Consider the following 22,577-nt stretch of genomic DNA (forward strand, 5'->3'; position numbering starts at 1 on the left):
CTCACGGCACTCGCCCCAACGGCTCGCGTAGGCTCCGCGGGGAATCTTTTGACTCTGCGTGTGGCGGTGGAAGCAGGGCCGGGAATGTTGTTTCCAGCTTGCGAAGCATCGGGCAAACGTCTCTTTCAACCCGGGATGAATGGGGAGGGGGGGGGGGAGGTGTGTGGTAGCAGGGGCGTTGGGGTCACGAAAGCTCCCGTAAAGATGATCCGATACGAATGGAGCAACGGTAGAAAGTCGTTGCTGCCACGGAGGGGACTTTCCCTACGCTCCCACCGCAGAAAACTCTGGCCGAGACGATAAACAACCCCGTTCAGGGTCATAGTTGCGATCTGGAGGCACGGTCCGTGCGTTTGTACACGAGGCCGGTGTCGCCACCAGGGACACACCAAGTGCCCCAACGTCCCCCACGTGACCCCTTTCCGTCGCGGAACACGGTGTGGCGCGCACGCCGATCGTCCCCCGAGGCGTTTTCCTGCTCACCTTCAGGATGTCCACCAGGCCCTTGAGCTTGGTGATGTGCATCAGCAGCTGGAGCAGAGGAGGAAATGGGGCACACTTTTAGAATTCAGCACTTTTACATGCAATACACTGCTGGTCCAAGCCCCCGCCCCCCCCCCCTCCCATGTCGAGTTGCGGGATTTTGTTTGTCCATATTTCACCGTTCTGGTCAATGCGGCTTTGGCGAAAAGGAGGCACCCATGACCCGTTCGGATATCACTCACCACCGAAATTTAACTCGGGTCACGAGTTTCACAGCGCAGTGCTGCAACGACTGTGCCAAACCTCTTCCACCTCTCGGCGCCACGGTTAACATTCACAGCCCTCCCGTCAGTGCACTCGCTGGATGAAGGCCTCACCCACTGCATGCTTGGCATTGCGGGGGTTGTTTTCTTTGACCATACTTCACCCGCGCTTGTTACGAGTGGGGTTGGTGAAGGGAGGGAGGGGGAGCCCAGAACCAGTTCAACGATAGCTCACGTATGACGTGGTCGTGGCTGAGAATCGAACCCCGGTTTGTCCGAGTCCACGGAGGTGCTTTTAAGCACAGCGGGGCATCAGTTAGCCCAGTGGTTCGTAAACGTTTATTGCAGCCTTGCACCGCTTTGGTTCTCAACCGTAAAACAATGTTTAATGTGAATAAATACACAGGGTTTGATGAAACAAAGTGAGTTGTACTTACGTGCCCGTGCTTAATTTGTGTTTTCGATGATTTACCCTCTAAAAAAATTATCTGGCCGTGTCATGCACCCCCAGAAAGAGCATCTCGCACCCCCAGGGGGTGCAGCGTGCAGCCCAGGTTAGGAACCGCTGAGTAAGCCCAAACGCGTCCGTGCTGCTCAATCACCAACCTCGTGCTTTATATTTTTACGTTAACGATCACTTTGTGAGTTGGACCTCAACAGATTAACCGGGACGAGCAACGTCTGGCTTTGTGTAAGGGTGCGTGCATGGGCGGCTATGAACTCCATTGGCATGTTAGGCTAAGCGACTTGCAAGCTCGTAACAGAACACGTCAGGGAAGTATGTAATAATAATATACAACTTACACTTACAAAGCGCGTTTCACCCAGAGGTCGCAAGGCCCTGCACAGAGCTAAAAGCAAGTAAGTAAATAACTAACGCCATTCTAAAACCTAATATAAGCGCTGCAAGCTCATGATTTAACCACAGCTACAAATAACCCCCTCTCCCCACACTCCCCAAAAGAAATAACAAAATTAACAAGGAGAAAAAGCTTTTTAAAAATGTCTGAGAAAAGGAAAAGGAGGCTGTGATGGTGGGATGCGTGTGCAGGGTGGAGGAGGAGGGCCAGAGAGGGTGGATTATTCTGAGAGAGAAGCTTGAAGGCCGGGTATCATCTTTACCACTCGAACAGAAGGAATGGCATGAATGTTTTTTTACCCTTTTATCTGGCAACAAAACTGACACTTTTTTTATGAGGAGTCATGTTTGCATAGACCACAATACCTGCAGTCATAATGAAAACAAAAAACATAACTCTGATAATGTATGCACTGTCCTTTAAGTTGATTGGGCCACACCCAAGACAGCTTTCCTTAGAGCCTAGTCTCACTACTGGCAAATGAGGTACCAATGGTGTAGAAGGAATGGCGTCGGTGTGGTGGCATCAACGGCACTGCCCCCAATGACTTCTCGACCTCGATTTTAATGCAACTTTGAGACTCACCGCCTGGGGGTCCAGGGAAGAGCAGAGCTCGGCTCCGGCGCAAGCGTCGCCAGTGTCAGGCTCTGCCGAGGAGGAGGAGGAGGAGCAGGAGGCATCGGTGCCATTGCGACGCCCGCCGGACTTCACCGAGTCCTTGAACTCGGGCGGAGGATCGTAGATTTGGGTCTCCGTGGTCAGGGATAAACGGTGAGGAGCGGCCAGCCCCGGCACTGCGCAAGGAGGACACGGCGGCGGGGCTTCGTTACCGACATTTACTGCCGGCGAGCGTCAGAGCGCCTAGGAGTACGGTCCATACAGAACGCGCCACGCTGACCGCACGCGCTAAGCCTTTTGGAGGTGCGACAACGAATGAACCCCTGCGACTTTTTTTGTGGTCTCGTTTTTGTCTGCTTCTTTGTATTGTTGTAAAAATAAGAATAAAAACAGTTTCATATGTAGATGTGTTCGCTCCATTTGGCTGAGTGTAAAGGTTAGCGCGTCGTTTAAATAACAGTAACCCCTAACAAGCACAATCCTCCCGTATCGTCAGCGTAACGATCGACATTTAAATCGGCCAGAGGGGGGCACCACGGATCCTTCGTGGGGCCGGCGTGCGGGATGCTCGTGCGGTCGTTGCGGGCAAGGTGGGGGGGGGGGGGGCCCACTCACGCTCATCGCGGCAGTCGAAGGCTGAGAAGGTGCCGGAGCGCCGGGGCGGCGGCGGCGTGCTCACGGAGGTCGCTTCGGGGCAGCTCACCACGCTGCCGTGCCGCGACGGCACGCCAGTTGGCGCCGGTTGTGCGCTCACCAGCTCCTCCAGGGCTTGCACTGCGCACGCGCGGGGACGGCGGAGACAGCGTCACGCGGAGACGTCATGCGGAGACGTCACATAGAGACATCGCCAGGAGACAGCTTCACGCGAGGTCATCGCCAGGAGACAATCACGAGGAGATGGCATCAAGCAGAGACGTCGCACGGTGACGAACCGGGCAAATGTTTCGAGTGGCCGTAGGAGGAGGCGTCGGGCGCACACAGAGCAGACAAACTCTGCGCACTTCGGATTTCCGCTCTGCTTCCTGTGGTCAACAAAGTCTGCGCGAGTTGCTGCTGGTGCCGCTCAAACGACGCCGAGAGAAGAAAGCAAAGGAAGCGGAGGAAGCCAGCGGACGAGGCCGCGGAGATGAAAATCGCAGAGGCCACTGCTGGACAAGAACCACTCGGAGAAGAAACGAATGATCTGGTGATCCTGCCGCTGCGTTGGCAGTGGTGCACCAGTCAACAACCCAACACCTTCCATTAGCGAGGACAGCTATGTACTGTGCGCAAGAAATTAAAAGTACACACACCGAGTTTAACCACAGACGGCTGCCTATATCCAAAACAAAAACCTCGGTGGTGCCAAGCTCAGCCTTTATAACACACCGAGCCCCTCCAGCACACGTTGACTTTGAACAGGGAGGGGGGGGAGGAGTGGGCGCCAGCGGCGGGAGGTTCGGCACCTTCCTGGGCGATCTGCGCAACGATCGGCTCAGCCTTGGGAGGCTCCGTGGCGTCGGCACGGAGCAGCGCCCTCGTGCCGAAGACAACCTCGCCCCCGCTCATCTCGCTGTAGATTCGCAACTTCTCTTCCACGCTGCTGCTCACGCGCTGGTCCAACTCGAGCAGCCGCTCTGGGAGACAGTTCAAACGTCGTCGTCGTCATCATTTTGTCGTCATCATCATAGTCATGATCATCGTCTTGTTACCATTATCATGATCATCTCGTCATAATAAACATCTCATGCTCATCATTCTGTCATCACTGTCATCATCATTAATCAATATCGTCGTCAGAGTCTTCGTCATCATCATCTTTTGCATCTCATCATCATCACCACCATCACCATGCCAAAAGTTCCGTCCGTAAGCCAATGCCGATCAATCTATGGTTTAACCTGCAAATAATGTGAGCTGGCCTTCTGAGAAATACACCCATCTTACAATGGATAAAGAATGGTCATGATTTATACTGCTCCTGCTGCTGACGATGGTGGTGGTGATGTTAATGAAGATGAATCTGCTCCTGCCGCTACTGCTGTGGATGCTCCTGATTATGATGATTTTGATGACAACGATGCCACCAATACTCCAGATGATAACGATGTGATAACAACGACGCCTCTGATGATGATGACGCTGATGATGGTGTTGCTGCCAATGTCTCACCGCAGAAATGTTTGAGTCGAATCGTTTCCTCCAATTCTGCGGACGCACAAACCGTATCCTCTGTGCAGCTGCGGGGGTGTGGACACACAGCACAAAGGACAAGTTATAGACTCGAAATGCCATAATCTTGGCCTCACGGCCCACCACCACCACCAAGCATCAGAGGCGGCGCGGTTTAACCACGGCACCGGTGCCACGATGAGCACCGCTCTGAGCGCTCGGACCAGGGGTGGGTGCCCGACGGCCGCGACTTCACCCTCACGCGGTCCCGTGGCCACGTGAGGCCCGACCTCACTGCGACTAGCATGGTTGGCCACGTACGGTGAGAGAGAAGCTCAACATGCATACATTCGAACTGTCGTATATTTTATGCAACACCGCAAGCATCACTGAGGTGCGTGCGTGAATGAGTGGCTTCCCACCAAATGTGTTTTGGGGCCTATTCAGCTTTTGGTTCGTCACGCTTAGTCCGTGTGCTGCTCTCCAGCTGCATGGGTGAGAAGTGGGCTGGGTTTTGCCCAATCTTGGCCTAGCTGGCGCAACAAACTTAATAAATAATCAATAATTAACGGAAAAGGTGCCCCACCCCCCGCCAGCGGGGAGAGATTTCCTGCGGCGCGGTTTGACAAATTGACGGCGGCGCGGTCAGACCCACCACTCGACCGCCGAGCGGATTCGCTGGATCCAGACATCGCGCAACTCCCGCGAGCGCAGGTTCAGCTTGTACATCTCCGGGTTGGAGGCGCTGATGAGGAACATCTCCGACTCCTCCAGCGCCACCTCGCGCACAATCAGCCTGTGCAGCGCCAGCACCGCCGCCTTCTGGTCCTGAGGTCGGGGCGGGGGAGGGAGGGGGGGCGAGGACCGCCAGAGAGGAGATGGAGCACTCAGCTGGTTGTGGTCAGCCGGGAGTGTCGCTGGAGGTGGCGGCGGTGGCGCCCGCCTGCCCGCAAGCGGGGAGCCTTCGGAGGCGGCCCCCCCGGCGGATCGTGCAGAGGCCATCGCCGTGGTGATAAACGGGAAGCGCCATTCTAGATTTGAAGTTTTCATGACTGCAAGGATCCATACACTTTGGTTCTTTCGGTAAAGTACCGAAAGAACCAAAGAGTAGGAAAGCGCCGTGCCCGTAGACGGCAACACGGGGAGTACCGCTACCTAACGGCTCATGTCATCGTCGCCGTTGCCATGACGTACGTGTACGGAATGGAACCAAATTTTTTTTTAAAATATCTTTATCGGTGCCGAGGCTCCCACAAGGCCATGGCGGCAGGACGTGTGGCACAGTTTTAGCGCCAGCTATCATAGAGTGCGGTCGTGTTGGTATGGTTCTCTGCGGTGAGTAGGGCCTTCAAAAACAACGGTGCTACGCCTCTCGAAATAAAATTCACAATAACCGCTTGCACGTTCCGAGATTCAGCGGTCAACGGCGACTCTACCCTGCAACTTGCAGACATCTCGGAACGGGAAAGGGTTAACGGCTATGGTCAATATCTAAGTAAATGCGCGTGTGTGTTGCGTGTGTGTGTTGCGTGCGTGTGTTGCGTGCGTGTGTTGCGTGCGTGTGTTGCGTGCGTGTGTTGCGTCTGTGTGTTGCGTCTGTGTGTTGCGTCTGTGTGTTGCGTCTGTGTGTTGCGTCTGTGTGTTTCGTCTGTGTGTTGCGTCTGTGTGTTTCGTCTGTGTGTTGCGTCTGTGTGTTGCGTCTGTGTGTTGCGTCTGTGTGTTGCATGTGTGTGCACGTTGCTCAAGACTTACCAGGGAGGCGAAGACGTATTTCTGATCCTTTTCTTGAAGGAAAATTAAGACATCCGTCATCAACAGGACCCAGACCTCTGCAAAATAGAGACGTTTATGTCAGGATATATGCTGCTTGGGATGATGCTCATGCTTGTAACACTACCACGTGATCAATTGTGCAGACAGACACTAATGATGATGATAGCGACAATGATGGTGATGATAATGAGTGATCTCGATATAATTCTGGTGGTCAATATAATATACGATATAATGAGTGAAAGTGACAGCTCTTAGGCTGATGACGTAAACAACTTTGATGTCGATAGAGAGAGTTCTGCTGCTCGCGGTAACAACGATGGCGAGGATGAAAGCACTGCGGCTGCTGACGCCGCTACTAATGACGCCGACACCAATGATGCTGATGATGATGTTGTTGCTCATGATAGCAGCAACGTCAAGTCATTGATTTTTGGCTCAGATTGCGTGAGTAGAATGTGTGTCACAATAACGATGCTGCCGCTGCTTGGGATAATGACGATGATGATGACGATGATGATGACGATGATGGCAGCGACGATGATGCCGATGAGAATTTATGACGCCGCTGCCACCGACACCCAACAGCGATCTTGACAAACGACGACGAGGATGACGACACACGCGGGGCAGTGACGATGAGGGTGATTATGCGGGCGATGAGGAGGGCGATGCGGGCGACAAGGGTGACGAGGAGGGCGATGAGGAGGAGGGCGATGCCGTGTGCTCACCCTTGTTCCTTCCGGCGGCCGTCTTCCACTGGACGGAGCCCTCGTGCAGGAGGCGCCGTGCGGGCGAGGCGAGGTCGCGGCGCAGGAAGGGGCGCCCGTTGATGCGGCTCTGGGAGCGCGAGTCGACGCGCATCGCCACGGAGCACTGGCGCTCGCGCTCGCGCACAGCGCGCGTCCACGCCCGACACCGCGTCCTTCACCAGCACCAGCGCTCGTGACAGCTCCGCATGCTCCTCTGGGTCGTCTGACGTACGGAAGGGACGGGGCCGAAGGGACAGACGGATGGACGGACGAGAGGATAGATGGACAGAGAGAGGGAGGGGACAAAGAAGTGAATGGATGGCGGCTTGAGTGAACAAGTATTCACTCAACTCGTATTTATTTTACGTGTCGATGTCGCCCTCAATAAAGTGGGCATCGGCGCGCCATCACAGCGGAACGGGAACGGTATACGGGAGGGGCACGGAGCGACAGGAATGAGAAAGAGAAACCCGCCAGGATTTCAGCGGCCAACACCGACCGAGAAAAGTAAACTGCAACCGGTTATTTGGCGAGCGAAGGCACAAGATTTTCAGCAGGCGAGCGAGTTGTTGAGTTAGGGAGTGGCCGAGCGAGTGGGCAGCGGGGGAGGGGGGGGGTTAAGTGACCGCTCGCTCGGGGTTCCCTAATGCGAAAGAGATCGCTCCAGTTTGATAGTCCGCTTAAACTAACGTGGAGGGAGGAAGCAGAGCTAATTAGCTTCACTGTGTTTATGAAACGAGCGCGTTTGAGGCCAGAGGAATTTCGGCGACGGAGGAAAGAGGGGGGGGGGGTAAGGGGGGGGGTTGTTCCCTGACCTTTGGTGTGCTTGAGGATCTCGGCGATCAGGACGGGGTATTTCGTGATCCTCTGGGTCACGAGGAGGATGCACTCCGGAACTCCAAGCCTCCGCGTGTTGGGATTCATGCTCTGCTTCTGTGAACCACAACAGCAAAAGATTGACCTCAGTTTTAGAGATCTACACGGGTTTCTTTTTATTTAAATCGAACTAAGGATGAAAGCATTTATACGTCAGCGCTTGTCCCTCTGTAGGTCCCCCTGTAGATCCCTCTGTGTGTCCATCTGTATGTCCGTCTGTATGTCCGTCTGTATGTCCGTCTGTATGTCCGTCTGTATGTCCGTCTCCGTCTGCATGTACGTCTGCATGTACGTCTGCATGTACGTCTGCATGTACGTCTGCATGTACGTCTGCATGTCCGTCTGCATGTCCGTCTGTTCGTAATGGAAGTGGGGAGACACGGTCCCTCACAAAACCGTTACCCAATATGGAGAAAACGTTGCAATAAAGTTCTGTTGATGTTAGGAAGTTATCTTCTTGAAAACGGCCAAATTGACACAAGCACTCGCGCACACATCACTCACACAATCAGGGGTCCCCTCACCATCACTCACGCGTTCGCGAGTCTCCTCACCAGGACGAAGGATTGGAAGGCCTTGCGGTTGAGCTGCTCCTTGTAGAGGCTCACGGCCTCCTTCTGCCTTCCGCAGAAATCCCCGTACACGTTCACCAGCCTCTCCGCGCTCGCGTCTGAGAACTGAGACAAAACGCCTTGCTGAGCTCGCGCGTCCGAGCCGCGGGGATCGACGTCTCACTCGACCATTCCTCTCTCCGGCTCGCCGGAAGGCGGCGACGGGCAGGCCGCAGCCTGAGCGAGGGGTGTACTGGATGTGGCATGCCGGGGGCGGGCGGGCGAGGGGGGGGAGCTGCGGCGATAACAAACCATACGGCAGGCGTACCTGTTGCACCAGCAAATCGCCAATGCGATTGATGACGAAGTTTTTTCCATCGCCGGTGCCGGTGAGGCTTCCGTTGGTTTGCGCACCGCCACCGCCGCCACCACCACCAATACCGCCACCTAGGGTCGCCAGGATATAATTTATGATTAGTACTATGATTATTATTCACGTAACGATCTAATCCAATAGTTTCACGATCATCACTCCCTACCGCCAACCTTTGCAGGACCCTCCCTCCCTCCCCTCCGTGTTCGGTGGCGAGGCTCTACGCAACAGCATCAACATCGCAGCATCGTCGTCGTCGTGCGGTGACCCCCTACCTCCGCCGGTGTCCTCCAGCGCTCGCCGCCGGCACTCGCACAGCGCGGCCAGGAAGCCCTCGTGGAGCTCGCGGAGGTCGGCGAGGCGCGGGAATATGCGGTCGATGACGCCGCTCTCCAGCGCGGCCTCCTCCCGCATGCCGCGCGCAAACACGTCGCTCATGATGTGCAGCGTACGCACGTGGTGGATCTCCGTCAGCATCAGCTCTGCGGGGTGTGGGGGGGTGGGGCGCGGCGGAGAGGTCGGGGGGCAGAGGTCGAGGGGAGAGGTCGGGGGGGGAGAGGTCGGGGGGGAAGAGGTCGGGGGGGGGAGAGGTCGGGGGGGGAGAGGTCGGGGGGAGAGGTCGGGGGGAGAGGTCGGGGGGAGAGGTCGGGGGGGAGAGGTCGGGGGGAGAGGTCATGGGGGGAGAGGTCATGGGGGGGAGAGGTCATGGGGGGAGAGGTCATGGGGAGAGAGGTCATGGGGGGAGAAGTGATGGGGGGAGAGGTCATGGGGGGAGAGGTCATGGAGAGAGGTCATGGGGGGAGAGGTCATGGGGGGAGAGGTCATGGGGGGAGAGGTCATGGGGGGAGAGGTCATGGGGGGAGAGGTCATGGGGAGAGGTTGGGGCGAGGCGGACATCAGAAGGAGAGTGAGTGGGGAGGTTGGGAGGAAAAGAGAGCACCTTGAATTAGCACGGTTGGCTATGTTGGCTACGTACGGTGCGAAATAAGTTCAACGGACACACAGGGCGAGGGGGTGGATCGAGTATGCAGATCCGCGGCCTCCACTCGTGCAGACCTGCCCATCGGCGGCGGTGCCTCCCTCCATTAACAACCAAGGCCAACTCTACAAAGATCTCTAAGCGAGTCTGTGAGTCTCTATGTGAGTCTGTGGGTCTCTATGTGAGTCTGTGGGTCTCTATGTGAGTCTGTGGGTCTCTATGTGAGTCTGTGGGTCTCTATGTGAGTCTGTGGGTCTCTATTTGAGTCTGTGGGTCTCTATGTGAGTCTGTGGGTCTCTATGTGAGTCTGTGGGTCTCTATGTGAGTCTGTGGGTCTCTATGTGAGTCTGTGGGTCTCTATGTGAGTCTGTGGGTCTCTATGTGAGTCTGTGGGTCTCTATGTGAGTCTGTGGGTCTCTATGTGAGTCTGTGGGTTTCTATGTGAGTCTGTGGGTCTCTATGTGAGTCTGTGGGTCTCTATGCGAGTCTGTGGGTCTCTATGTGAGTCTGTGGGTCTCTATGTGAGTCTGTGGGTCTCTATGTCGAGTCTGTGGGTCTCTATGTGAGTCTGTGGGTCTCTATGTGAGTCTGTGGGTCTCTATGTGAGTCTGTGGGTCTCTATGTGAGTCTGTGGGTCTCTATGTGAGTCTGTGGGTCTCGATGCGAGTCTGTGGGTCTCTATGTGAGTCTGTGGGTCTCTATGTGAGTCTGTGGGTCTCTATGCGAGTCTGTGGGTCTCTATGCGAGTCTGTGGGTCTCTATGCGAGTCTGTGGGTCTCTATGCGAGTCTGTGGGTCTCTATGCGAGTCTGTGGGTCTCTATGTGAGTCTGTGAGTCTCTATGTGAGTCTGTGGGTCTCTATGTGAGTCTGTGAGTCTCTATTTGAGTCTGTGGGTCTCTATTTGAGTCTGTGGGTCTCTATGTGAGTCTGTGGGTCTCGATGCGAGTCTGTGTTTCTCATGTGAGTCTGTGGGTCTCTATGTGAGTCTGTGGGTCTCTATGTGAGTCTGTGGGTTTCTATGTGAGTCTGTGGGTCTCTATGTGAGTCTGTGGGTCTCTATGCGAGTCTGTGGGTCTCTATGTGAGTCTGTGGGTCTCTATGTGAGTCTGTGGGTCTCTATGCGAGTCTGTGGGTCTCTATGCGAGTCTGTGGGTCTCTATGTGAGTCTGTGAGTCTCTATTTGAGTCTGTGGGTCTCTATTTGAGTCTGTGGGTCTCTATGTGAGTCTGTGGGTCTCGATGCGAGTCTGTGTTTCTCATGTGAGTCTGTGGGTCTCTATGTGAGTCTGTGGGTCTCTATGCGAGTCTGTGGGTCTCTATGCGAGTCTGTGGGTCTCTATGCGAGTCTGTGGGTCTCTATGTGAGTCTGTGAGTCTCTATGTGAGTCTGTGGGTCTCTATGTGAGTCTGTGAGTCTCTATTTGAGTCTGTGGGTCTCTATTTGAGTCTGTGGGTCTCTATGTGAGTCTGTGGGTCTCGATGCGAGTCTGTGTTTCTCATGTGAGTCTGTGGGTCTCTATGTGAGTCTGTGGGTCTCTATGCGAGTCTGTGGGTCTCTATGCGAGTCTGTGGGTCTCTATGCGAGTCTGTGGGTCTCTATGTGAGTCTGTGAGTCTCTATTTGAGTCTGTGGGTCTCTATGCGAGTCTGTGGGTCTCTATGCGAGTCTGTGGGTCTCTATGCGAGTCTGTGGGTCTCTGAAAGTCTGTGGGTCTCTATGCGAGTCTGTGAGTCTCTATGCGAGTCTGTGTTTCTCATGTGAGTATGTGGGTCTCTATGCGTGTCTGTGAGTCTCTATGTGAGTCTGAGTCTCTATGTGAGTCTGTGGGTCTCTATGTGAGTCTGTGCGTCTTTATTTGAGTCTGTGGGTCTCTATGTGAGTCTGTGGGTCTATATGCTAGTCTGTGGGTCTCTATTTGAGTCTGTGGGTCTCTATGTGAGTCTGTGGGTCTCTATGCGAGTCTGTGGGTCTCTATGCGAGTCTGTGGGTCTCTATGTGAGTCTGTGGGTCTCTATGCGAGTCTGTGGGTCTCTATGCGAGTCTGTGGGTCTATATGTGAGTCTGTGGGTCTCTATGTGAGTCTGTGGGTCTCTATGCGAGTCTGTGGGTCTCTATGCGAGTCTGTGGGTCTCTATCAGTCTGTGGGTCTCTTTGTGAGTATTGGGTTTCAGGTTATGGGTCTCTATATGAGGTTATGGATCTTAGGTTATGGGTCTCTATTTGAGGTTATGAGTCTTAGGTTATGGGTCTATGTGGGTATATGGATCTGTATGTGATTATATGGGTCTTTATGTGAGGTTATGGGTTTATATATGAGTATATGTCTCTATGTGAGGTAATAGGGCTCTATGTGAGGTTATGGGTCTCTATGTGAGGTTATGGGAATCTATGTAAGGTTATGGGTCTCTATGTGAGGTTATGGGTATCTATATGTCTCCATGTGAGGTTATGGGTCTCTATGTGAGGTTATGGGTCTCTATGTGAGGTTATGGGTGTTAATGTCTCTATGTGAGGTAATGGGGCTCTATGTGGGTCTATGCGTCTCTGTCCTCACTGTTTCTCTACAGTCTTGAGATGTGGTCGTGTTTGGATACTGGGTAATCCACATTGTACAGTCTTGTAAAGTGGCTTGAGGAACAATTAACTAACATGAAAATCAACTGGAGTAATTCAACATAAAAAAAACCAAGCAGATATAGTATTAACATATCAAAAACGGTAAATGATTAAAATAAAATAGAAAAAATCAGGAGTAACAATTTGATGTGCATTCGAGACAAAAGCTAAAAAAAAGGCATCCGCGCGTCTCCCTCAGACGCTGATAACATGCCCTCAGACGCTGATAACATGCGTCACGGAGCTGAACCAGAACATTGGAGGCCCTGGGTTCAAGCCCTGGGGCTGGGTGTCTCTTTGGGGGGGAGGGGGGGGGTGATTGCCTGGGCTGGGCCCACTGAGCCGGAACATTTGAGGTCGTAGGATCAATCCCTAGGCGGCCTCGGTTTTCCCTCTCGCTCTCTCCACCTGTCAAAGCACCGAGCCGGAACATTTCCAGGCCAGGCTTCAGCAGCCTCGGGAGAGGGGGCGGGGGGGGAGTGGGGGGCTGTGTGTCTCTCGGGGGGGGATAACGCTCCTCTAGCGGAGGCACCGGGCACTCGAATCGCGGGTCGGTTTCCAGGTAGACTTTATTCCAATTTTACAGCGGCGTCATTTTCTTAAGCGCAATTTGACGCGAGCGCCACCGGACCTCCGGGCCCTCTCACCGTAGATGACGTCCTGGCGCTTGACGGTGCTGGGCTCCAGCTGCTTGAGGAAGGTGGGCGTGACAGCGCGGCTCCACGACTCCACGTCAAACCCCTCGGGGTCGGTGACGTCGGGCGAACGCAGGGGGCCGCCGGCATCCACCACGTCGCATTCCAGCGCTGCCACGTTCACGGATACAACGAAGTCAACAACAACAACAACGATGTTAACAATGTCGGCAACAACAATGACGACGTCAACAACGACGACATCAATAATGACCGGTCAAAAAACGCAGCCACTCTATACATGTCAACCCCTTATCAGTGCCCTACCTTATTACAGACATATTCAAACCTTACTGGTCACCCCGTGCCCCTTATAAACCGCTATGTTCATGCTACCGAGTCCCATGACAAGGGAGAAACACAAAAAAATATATTAAAAAATGTATTTGCCCGTATTGAAACGGCTTTACGCAGTATGGACCTGAATACTCAATTCTTGTACAGATAGCCAGATTTGTGGAGAAGTCCACCTGTTTAGTTCCTTAGAAAGAGGCGTAGATGTGGTGACCACGCTTCTGCGCTCTTGCGCAAAGTCGGGGGGGGGATTACTGAGGCTACGTACATTATATGCATGATGTCAGGTGGTGGAGGGTTTTAACGAAACATTTATATATTTACGCGATCTAAGCCTACGTGTTAAACTAACCACAGTCCTGTTACCTTCAGTACCGATTTCTGCTCTGGCCTGTGGGACTTCATGGGCGACCGGTAAAGTGCGTTTGGTTGCATTGTATAAACAATAATAATATATTGCTAGTCTATGGATTGCCTACAGGTGAATATAAAGTGTGCGCCGTAATTTTACCAGCGACGGGTTTGGCTCACGGTAATTTATCTCCACAAAATATTGCACGCAAGATAAAGTGCATTATTATTATCAGGTCTGTCCATTGTACAATTTTCAAAAGGGGCTCACGACATACACCAGGCAATTGTGTATTGTAGTGATGATAAGCATGACCAGTGCCAATAAGCCTAACTAACAGATTACCATGTCAAAGGTCAATTATTTTTATACTTTTTATCTCGTTCACAAAAACTACACATCATAAGCTTACATCATAAGCTTACTACTACGACACATCATACGCTTACAAGTTCGATTTAACACAGTACGTAAAATTCGTGATCTGATCCCATCTGTGAAGGATGCGATCCCTGACATGCAATACCCCGGCATCTACAAACTACGCTGTGTCTGGGGCCGTAGTTACATTGGGGAAACTAAGCGACATGTCTCGGACCGTGTTCGTGAACACAAGGCAGATCTGAAATACGGTAGGACCAATACCTCGGCCGTGGCTGATCATTGTTTTAATGCGGTGGGCTCACACGAAATTGATTTCTCTAAGACGAAGGTACTTGGCAAACCCACTGGCTATCAACAAAGATTTGTTCATGAAACCATCCATATATATAGACAACAGACACAATTTCAACCGAGAAGATGGGTACAAACTGAGCAATCATTGGAAGGACGTTGTCAACCAGTTTAAGTCATAACTGGCTGTGATGTTCCCATCCTACCACCTTCCGATGTTAGTTGTTATTTTCAGCTCTCTGATTTTTACATTAACAGATTAAATTTCTAAAACTAACACAGCCACCTCGCGTGCCGACCTCGAGGTTGGTGCTCTGCGATCTTCCATGAACATTCTCATCTCTCACATTAACATTCTCATCTCTTACATTAACATAGCCACCTTGGTGTGTTCGCCGTGCAGGATGCTCGGCCATCTTATACATTAACATGCTCATTTTTACCTGGCAGCCCTTTGATTGGTGGAAAACCAGAGGTCGCAAACGGGTTTTGATTCCGTACCCGTACCCGGCTGCACCAGGGTCGCAAACGAGTACCCGTACCAGTACCCGGCTGTACCCATAACTGGCCGGGTACGGGTAGGGTACGGTAGGGTACGGGTAGGGTACGGGTATCGGGTACCTGATTGCGACCTCTGGGATGAAGCCATGTTGCAGGCGCGGGTGGGTTGATTCTAGGAACTTGAATTGTGAGAAGAGACAAGACGTTGGGAAATGAGTTACAAACGTTTACTCACCAGTGACTCACGGCCTACCCGTACCCGTACCCGGCCGCACCAGGGTCGCAAACGGGTACCTGTACCCGTACCCGGCCGGGTACGGGTAGCCGGGTATCGGGTAGGGTACGGGTATCGGGTACCCGGTTGCGACCTCTGTGGAAAACCCACCACCGCCGCGGTCACTGCCCACCACTTACATTAACATTGGCTGCTGACATTTGGGCTACGCCCACTTCAAAGCTTTATGAGCAGTTTGTCTTCAGAAGCTAACCCCGCTTTTCCTGATGACGACCGCTTGTGTCGCGATCGAAACGTCGTAGCTTTTGCTATTTTTGTTATTTCTTTGAACCTATCTAAGTGACTTTACCAAAAGGACCAAACAATATAGCTGACTAATGACACTTCATTCATGGAAAATTGTGAAGCAGTCCAGCCAGAGTTCTCCTGATCGGTATAAATACTTGCAGATTAGCGCCTGCTACAGTAGATGCGGTTATATTTAATAATGGATTATAAACTATGCACCGGTGATACACGATCCACCAAACCCTGCCTGCAATGTGTTGGGTTACGGCCACACGACATCATGCCTGCCTGGCAATGAGCCAATAAAAATGAGCCAATAGAAATTATACAACAGAAATGAGACAATAGATATTAGACAATAGAAGTGAGACAATATAAATTAGATAACACAAGTGAGACAATATATATCAGACAATAGAAATGAGCCAATAGATATCAGACAATAGAAACGAGACAATAGATATTAGACAATAGAAGTGAGACAATAGAAATTAGACAACAGAAGTGAGACAATAGATATCAGACAATAGAGATGAGCCAATAGACATTAAAGGAACTACACGGCACAAGTGGAAATGGCGGCATGCGGTACCTTCATTGGGCGGCGAATCGGACGGCTTGATGTAGCCCTCTCCACCTTGCAGTAACGAATCGTGCTCGGTTTCCGAGTCCATCTCTTCTAAAACGGAGCTGAGGGGGTGGAAGGGAGGCGGAAAAACAAAGAAGCAAAAAACACACGTGCGCGTTGCAGCTAAACTTCGTGGATGCCACCACCAGCACCACCAACCACCAGTGCCACCAGCACCACCAGTGCCACCACCACCAAAGATCCCCCGTGTAGCCTTAACAGACTGTTGGGGCAAGTGCTGTTAGCGAGCACCTATGAAGTCTGGCACGGCACACGAGGGGGTGGGTGGCCAGCACCACGCCCGGCCGCTTTCGTTTCCCCAGTGTTAATGTTTACACAATGCACCAGGTACTAATTTGAGGCTGAGTCGACCTAGGGGAGGCCCAGGACCGGTTCAAATAATGGTCACTGGTGTTGGCCGCGAGCGGGAATCAAACCCGGGTCGCCGGGTTCGTAGCACAGCGCGCTAATCGCTGCACCACCGCTCCCCACCAACACCAGCACCACCAGCACCACCAGCACCACCAGCACCACCAGCATCACCAGCATCACCAGCACCACCAGCACGCATCACACCTGAGGTTGCCACCTGTTCCGGTTTTTCCCAAGAACTTCCTATTGCCGAGGAGGCAGCTGCTGTCCTGGGAAATCTGGCAGTCTCTTTTCATTTTTGTGTGTATGTGTGTATAGTTTGTTATCCTTTCCCCACACCTCCGATTTGCACGGTTGGCTAGGTACGGTGCAAAAGAAGTTCAATATACACACACACATACACAGTCTTCCCGGCAACATTAAAAGTTCATTTTTTTTTGCCAGTTGCGTAATAGTAATAAAAGTAATGGTGATACGAGGCTACTTATGACAACGCACATCACACGTGCGGCTCTCAACGTTGCTATTGTGAGATTTATAAAAAAACAAAACGAAATTCTCTTCCTCTCCCAGGTTGACTGTTTCCCCTCCTCCCCTATCCATCTGAGCACGGTCGGGTACATTGCCCTGGTGGATATTCACGTACGGTTGTTCTTTTTTGTGTCGCCCATCGTCCTGCTACGGGCCTTCGTTCTTGTGTACAGCAAAAAAAAAAACCGAATATAAATATATTACAAACAAAAACCCCCTCACCTCTGGAGGTTGCTGGAGGAGCCACTTTTCGGCAGGGTGGCAGTGCCGGCCATGTTGGCTCCGGGCGACGTGGCGAACGAGGAGGAGCCGAGGGTGGCACCGTGGGAGAGCCTCCCGTCGGCGGGCAAACTCACAGAGAGCGGCCTCTGCGGCGGATGCGTGTGGCCTAGGGTTAGGGGCGGCAGGAGCGGCGATGGACAGAGAAGAGGAGGGGTCGGGGAGAGGAGGGAGAGAAACGTCGGGGAGAGGGGGACAGAGAAGAGGGATGGGGAGAGAGGGAGAGAGACGAGGGGAGGGATGGGGAGAGAGGAGGAGAGATGGAGGAGAGGGGGAGAGAGACGAGGGGGGGAGATGGGGAGAGATGAGGAGGGATGGGGATGGGGAGAGGGGGAGAGAAACGAGGGGGGGGGGATGGGGAGAGATGAGGAGGGATGGAGGAGAGGGGGAGAGAGACGAGGGGGGGGATGGGGAGAGATGAGGAGGGGTTGGGGAGAGGGGGAGAGAGATGAGGGGGGATGGGGAGAGATGAGGAGGGGTCGGGGAGAGGGGGACAGAAATGAGGGGGAAGGATGGGGAGAGATGAGGAGGGATGGAGGAGAGGGGGAGAGAGATGAGGGGGGGGGGGGAGAGATGAGAAGGGGTCGGGGAGAACGGGAGAGAGACGAGGGGAGATGGGGAGAGACAAAGAGGGATAGGAAGAGGAGGAGAGGGACAGAGAGGAAGGGGCACGAATTGGAGTGAACGTGGTGTTAAGTGCAGTCCCCCCCTTATTAACCCTTCCCTTTCTGGCCTCTCTCTAACATTTTCTTTTTAAGGCAACAGTGTTATTGAGTTTTTCATTAAATTTTGTTTGACCGCAGCAATACAACAACAATCATTTCCCTCAGTGGCAGAGAGGGTGGGGGACGGTGCTCTCCTCCTCCGACTGTGTGAACCAGGGCGACCTACGGTTGACACGGCAGGAGGGCAGCACCGCTGTATCTGCCACGAGGACCGCTCTCTTAACCCAAAGTGTCGCACGCCTCTGCGAGAGACTCGGGATTATAATAAGAATAATTTGTAATAATTGAAATTCATAATGCGCATTCCATCCTAGGATCCCAATGCACAATGCATGGAAAGCAGGAAACAAAAACAGAACCAAGGGGCAACCGAACAAACTAAAGAGGGAAGGCCACTTTAAAAAGATGGGTTTTCAAAGCAGACTTAAATATTTCTACCGATTCCAATTTCCTGATTTTCCTGATCCCTTCCTCGCCTCGTGACGCGACGCCCAAAACGCGCACGGATCGACTGTGGGGCCATTTTCGCGATGAAACATTGCGGGTACTCACCAGCGTAAGAAAACGAATGGAAGTCTCCTCCAGCGCTCGACTTAGACTGCGCACGCGGAGAGAGAGAGAGAAAACGAGCCAGCGGTTTGCACCCCCCCAAACCACTCGTGGCACGGATTCGCACGATTCTCTCAGAGCGATATCCACCGTCATCGCAATGACGTGCGGCAAAGGTTCGCTCTACAGATTCGATGACTCGACGTCACCCCCCCCAACCACCATTCGTGGTCGCGAATCAATAACGATAACAAATCATTTTTGCGAGTGACGTTTGTTTGGCTTCTCATTTTTATGCCTCGATTTGTGGGTTTCCACTCACCTCACGTACTCGCGTACGTTTTACACAAATAGTTAAATCGTCGATCCTGACACTCGCGCGTCACGCTCGCAATCTGGTGCGTGTGCCATCTGGCGTAGGAATCTTGGTATCACGCCCCCCCCCCCACCCCCCACATGCCTATAAATTGTATGATTTTTAAAACGGGGCTTGCATTGTCAATGGTGGAGTGCATGAGCAGCTCCTTGGCCAAGAAGCCAAATTATTGGGTGAATTTTTATTGTCGTTTCAACCTTGGTCAAGTTAACGGTGTCACAGCTTTCAAATGAATCATCGTCCAGTAAAATTGGTGGAGCGGTCTCGGAAGCATTCTCTGGATATGCACGCATATGTACGTACATACATACAGATTACCAGCTTACACGACGTATTATAATTTGACACAGGGTAAACGGAGCTGTTTGAGAATGTTTCCAAAAGGTTAATCAAGGTCAGAGCGTGTTCCGGGCGGCACACATCTCCGGTTCAGTAAATTCCTCGTCTTTCCAAAGCACAACCACTGTTGACTTTCCACAAAAGGGGTACTAGTTTTATCGACACTTGGACGGATGATAAGCCAAGTTCTTCCCCGAATGGCGATTTGAAATTGCGATTCTGCGGCTCGATCGCTTGCTCCGGCCTGGCTGGAGAGTTGTTGCACAAGTACTCTTCAGCACGGCCAAGGGCTTAAAATGACTTTTACACTTACAAAAAAAGTACACCTTGCCATCTTTACAAAATGTTACCCTATTTGTATTTTAAGATTGTATATTACGGCTAGTTTACATTTAATATTGTACACTTATTCACGATTTGACATACTTTAGCCCCTTAGTATTAGTTAGACTTTGTAATTTTAGTATAGTTAGACTGTATACCACTTATTTAAGTTTTAAGATTCCTACATGTTGAATGTATGCACCTTCCGGCCATAGTAAATTGCTTGTCTGTGCAAACTTTCATGGCGAATAAAACCCTTTCTGATTCTGATTCTGCACTTAGGCGATCCACTGCTGGATCAGGGCCTCCCCACACTGAACGGGGCATTGCTATATTTGACCATACCTCACCGTGCCGGTCAGTGTAGGTTTGCTGAAGGCGAGTAGCAAAGGCATGGAAGTAGGGGTACAATGGTACTTCTCCGCACTGCTCTCTACCGCCAACCTCGTAGCCCTGCAGCGGCCTATAACAACGTGGTGTGCACGGTGGTCGCCCATCCAAGCACTAAACTCGGGGCTCGAGACTCCAAGAGCTGACGTGATCCGGGCGATTCTCGGTCAGAGGCAAGTGGTGGTTCGTGATTGGTGCGATGTACGATGCAGGATGACGATGATGACGACGACGATGATGCCAGTTCACCGCGATTAACGTACCTTTGAAATGTGTTTGGGACAGGGACTCAAGTAATCCGAGCAATTCCGATGAACGCACACATTGCAACCTGCGCACGTCACATACACACAAGCGCACACGCGCGCGCACGAGAGAGAGAGAGAGCAACATTTAATATTTTGCTTGGGTAACACATCTTTTCATCTTTGTGGAGTTTGACTTCTATATTGTAGGAGGTATTCTTCCTCGCATTAGGAATAGCGGGTGCATATAATTTATTGATTTTTTTTATCTTAATTGTAAACTAGTTGAAGATACATTAATAAAGGTGCTGCCCCCCCCCTCCCTCCCCACAAACTCCGCCCATGATCATCGCTTTATTTTTGTTTTATTATCGCGTTCATTTGTTTCGCTGCACCGATAGATTCAGCGGTGGACATTCTTTGTTTGCAGCCTCCCGTGACAAAAGAAATTCAGTCTTGATAGGCCCTCACCTGGCTATAAACAGAGTTACCGTGCACTTCTCTAGTTTACGTGAGTGTATGAATGTAAACACAACAGCAGTGTAATCGTAACAACAGCATCTCGCGCCGCATGCCGTGGGATCGATTAACCGCATCGCAAAACCGCCAAAGATGTTAACAGCTTGGGAAGGCCTTCATCCATCAACGGATAGATCACGGCTAATGGTGATGATGATACACACACACAGACCATTTATTTAGCTTGCACAGACTCCTGGAATCGTAACAAAGAATCACTAAACTCTACAACGCTGCTCTGCAAAGACACAAACATCACCCTTCTTGCCGTACAGACTATTAGCGGGAGCTCTGTTAGCGAGCACCTATTAAGACCGGCACGGCGCATGGCCGCCTTCGTCTCCCCAGTGATGCTGTCCGTGGACTGCACCGGCTGACCTTGGAGAGGCCCAAAATAGATTGTGACACCCACTTACGGGTTGATGTAATCAGTAACCGGTAACTGAACACAGGTCAACTGGTTCATAGTGCAGAGCGCTTCGCCATTGCATCACTCCACATGCGAGCGCAAACACACGGAGAGTTCAAACCAAGTTGTGTTTGGGAATTTCTACTCAGGATGGGGCTACTCATGAGGAGGGCATTGTGGGCCAGCCAGGACCACATAGACCAGGCCCACCTTTGTATCACCATCGCTCGTATTGAACTGGTACAAAGTTCAGGCCAAGTTAACCTTAAGAGAGGCCCAAGCCAGGCGCATCTACTATTGTAGTTGTAGGCCCAGACCCTAGGCCCAGAATATCCGTATCAAGTTCACTGAGATTGTACCGCAGTATTTCGTTACACTCTGAACACGGCGCGAAACGAATATCGACAACATTCGTCACCAGCGAGCGTCATTGCAATACGCATCTATTCACTCTTAATCCATGGTCGTCAATAACTAAAATTTATTAACAAGTGTCACAATTTATTAAACCGGCTCTGGCGGTCATGTGAGCGTTTGACGAAACGCCATGAGGTCTCCCCCCCCCGCATCTCTCTCCCTCTCCTCGCACTCTCTGGCATTCGATTTATCTACAGCTTCGTGACTCGCAGATGTCAGCGAGGTGGTGATGCGTCGAGCTCTAAGCTCTCTCCAGCAGAGCGGTGGTGCCCGCTCTCCTCCGGGTTGGGTCGCGCACTTCACAAAAGGGGTGAAGGAGCTGTTGACGCCCTACGCTCGGTACACTACCCAACCGTTGTCCGACTGTTCGGCTCTCCAGTTGGACACCTCTGCCGTGGATAAGCAGCATGCTCTGGGTGCATGGAGCGTCCAAATGACACCGTGCCTCTCGATGCTGGACAACTAGCGGGGAGAAAACGTTGCATCGAGAGGCCGTGGGAGGGGAGAGAGAATATTTGCCACCACTTGCCAACTCCCAGACCCATTTTGTTTGTATTTGTTTCTTGTCTTTAGGAACGACCATTCCGTTGTTATCAGTTCCTTTGGCTTAACTGTAACACGAGTGCCTCATCATCGTCGTCATCATCATCATCATCATAATTCATCGCCGTCGTCATCTTCAACCAAGATCAATCCGACTCTGGTGGCATGCCTCCCGAGCCATCGTCAGAATGCATACTTCAAATAAATACTCAATCGTAGATTTTCATGCGGACACATCGACGCATGTGCCACAAGAGTGAGGCCCGATTTTGAATCGATGAATCCGTTACATGGACAGATGCCAAACGGGAAGCATGGCCTAGCTAGCTAGCGTGACTACACGGAGACAAACCAACGCAATCATAGCGGAGACAGACACCAACACAATCATAGCAGAGACAGACACCAACACAATCATAGCAGAGACAGACACCAACACAATTACAGCAGAGACAGACACCAACACAATCACAGCAGAGACAGACACCAACACAATCATAGCGGAGACAGAACAACACAATCATAGCGGAGACAGACACCAACACAATCATAGCAGAGACAGACACCAACACAATCATAGCAGAGACAGACACCAAC

General features: G+C 52.1%; 1 protein-coding gene across 1 annotated transcript in view; it reads right to left on the reverse strand.

Moving 5' to 3' along the window:
* Positions 1-2,839: 2,839 nt before the first annotated feature.
* Positions 2,840-22,577, reverse strand: part of LOC133355122 (A-kinase anchor protein 13-like) — a 141,463-nt gene continuing 121,725 nt past the window's right edge. The window contains exons 13-27 of the mRNA XM_061572433.1: positions 20,111-20,178; positions 18,422-18,467; positions 17,088-17,253; positions 15,927-16,024; positions 12,942-13,100; positions 8,976-9,182; positions 8,656-8,774; positions 8,331-8,453; positions 7,716-7,833; positions 6,880-7,123; positions 6,128-6,204; positions 5,031-5,203; positions 4,376-4,443; positions 3,670-3,840; positions 2,840-2,998 (exon numbers count right to left, since the gene is read on the reverse strand). Of these exons, the coding sequence (XP_061428417.1) occupies positions 3,699-3,840; positions 4,376-4,443; positions 5,031-5,203; positions 6,128-6,204; positions 6,880-7,123; positions 7,716-7,833; positions 8,331-8,453; positions 8,656-8,774; positions 8,976-9,182; positions 12,942-13,100; positions 15,927-16,024; positions 17,088-17,253; positions 18,422-18,467; positions 20,111-20,178 (1,808 nt within the window). The 3' untranslated portion in view covers positions 2,840-2,998; positions 3,670-3,698. The remainder of the gene's footprint in view (positions 2,999-3,669; positions 3,841-4,375; positions 4,444-5,030; positions 5,204-6,127; positions 6,205-6,879; positions 7,124-7,715; positions 7,834-8,330; positions 8,454-8,655; positions 8,775-8,975; positions 9,183-12,941; positions 13,101-15,926; positions 16,025-17,087; positions 17,254-18,421; positions 18,468-20,110; positions 20,179-22,577) is intronic.

Source organism: Lethenteron reissneri, chromosome 50 (genome assembly GCF_015708825.2).
Source record: "Lethenteron reissneri isolate LAM-NWPU_2019-01 chromosome 50, ASM1570882v1, whole genome shotgun sequence".
In the NCBI taxonomy this organism is placed as follows: Eukaryota; Metazoa; Chordata; class Hyperoartia; order Petromyzontiformes; family Petromyzontidae; genus Lethenteron; species Lethenteron reissneri.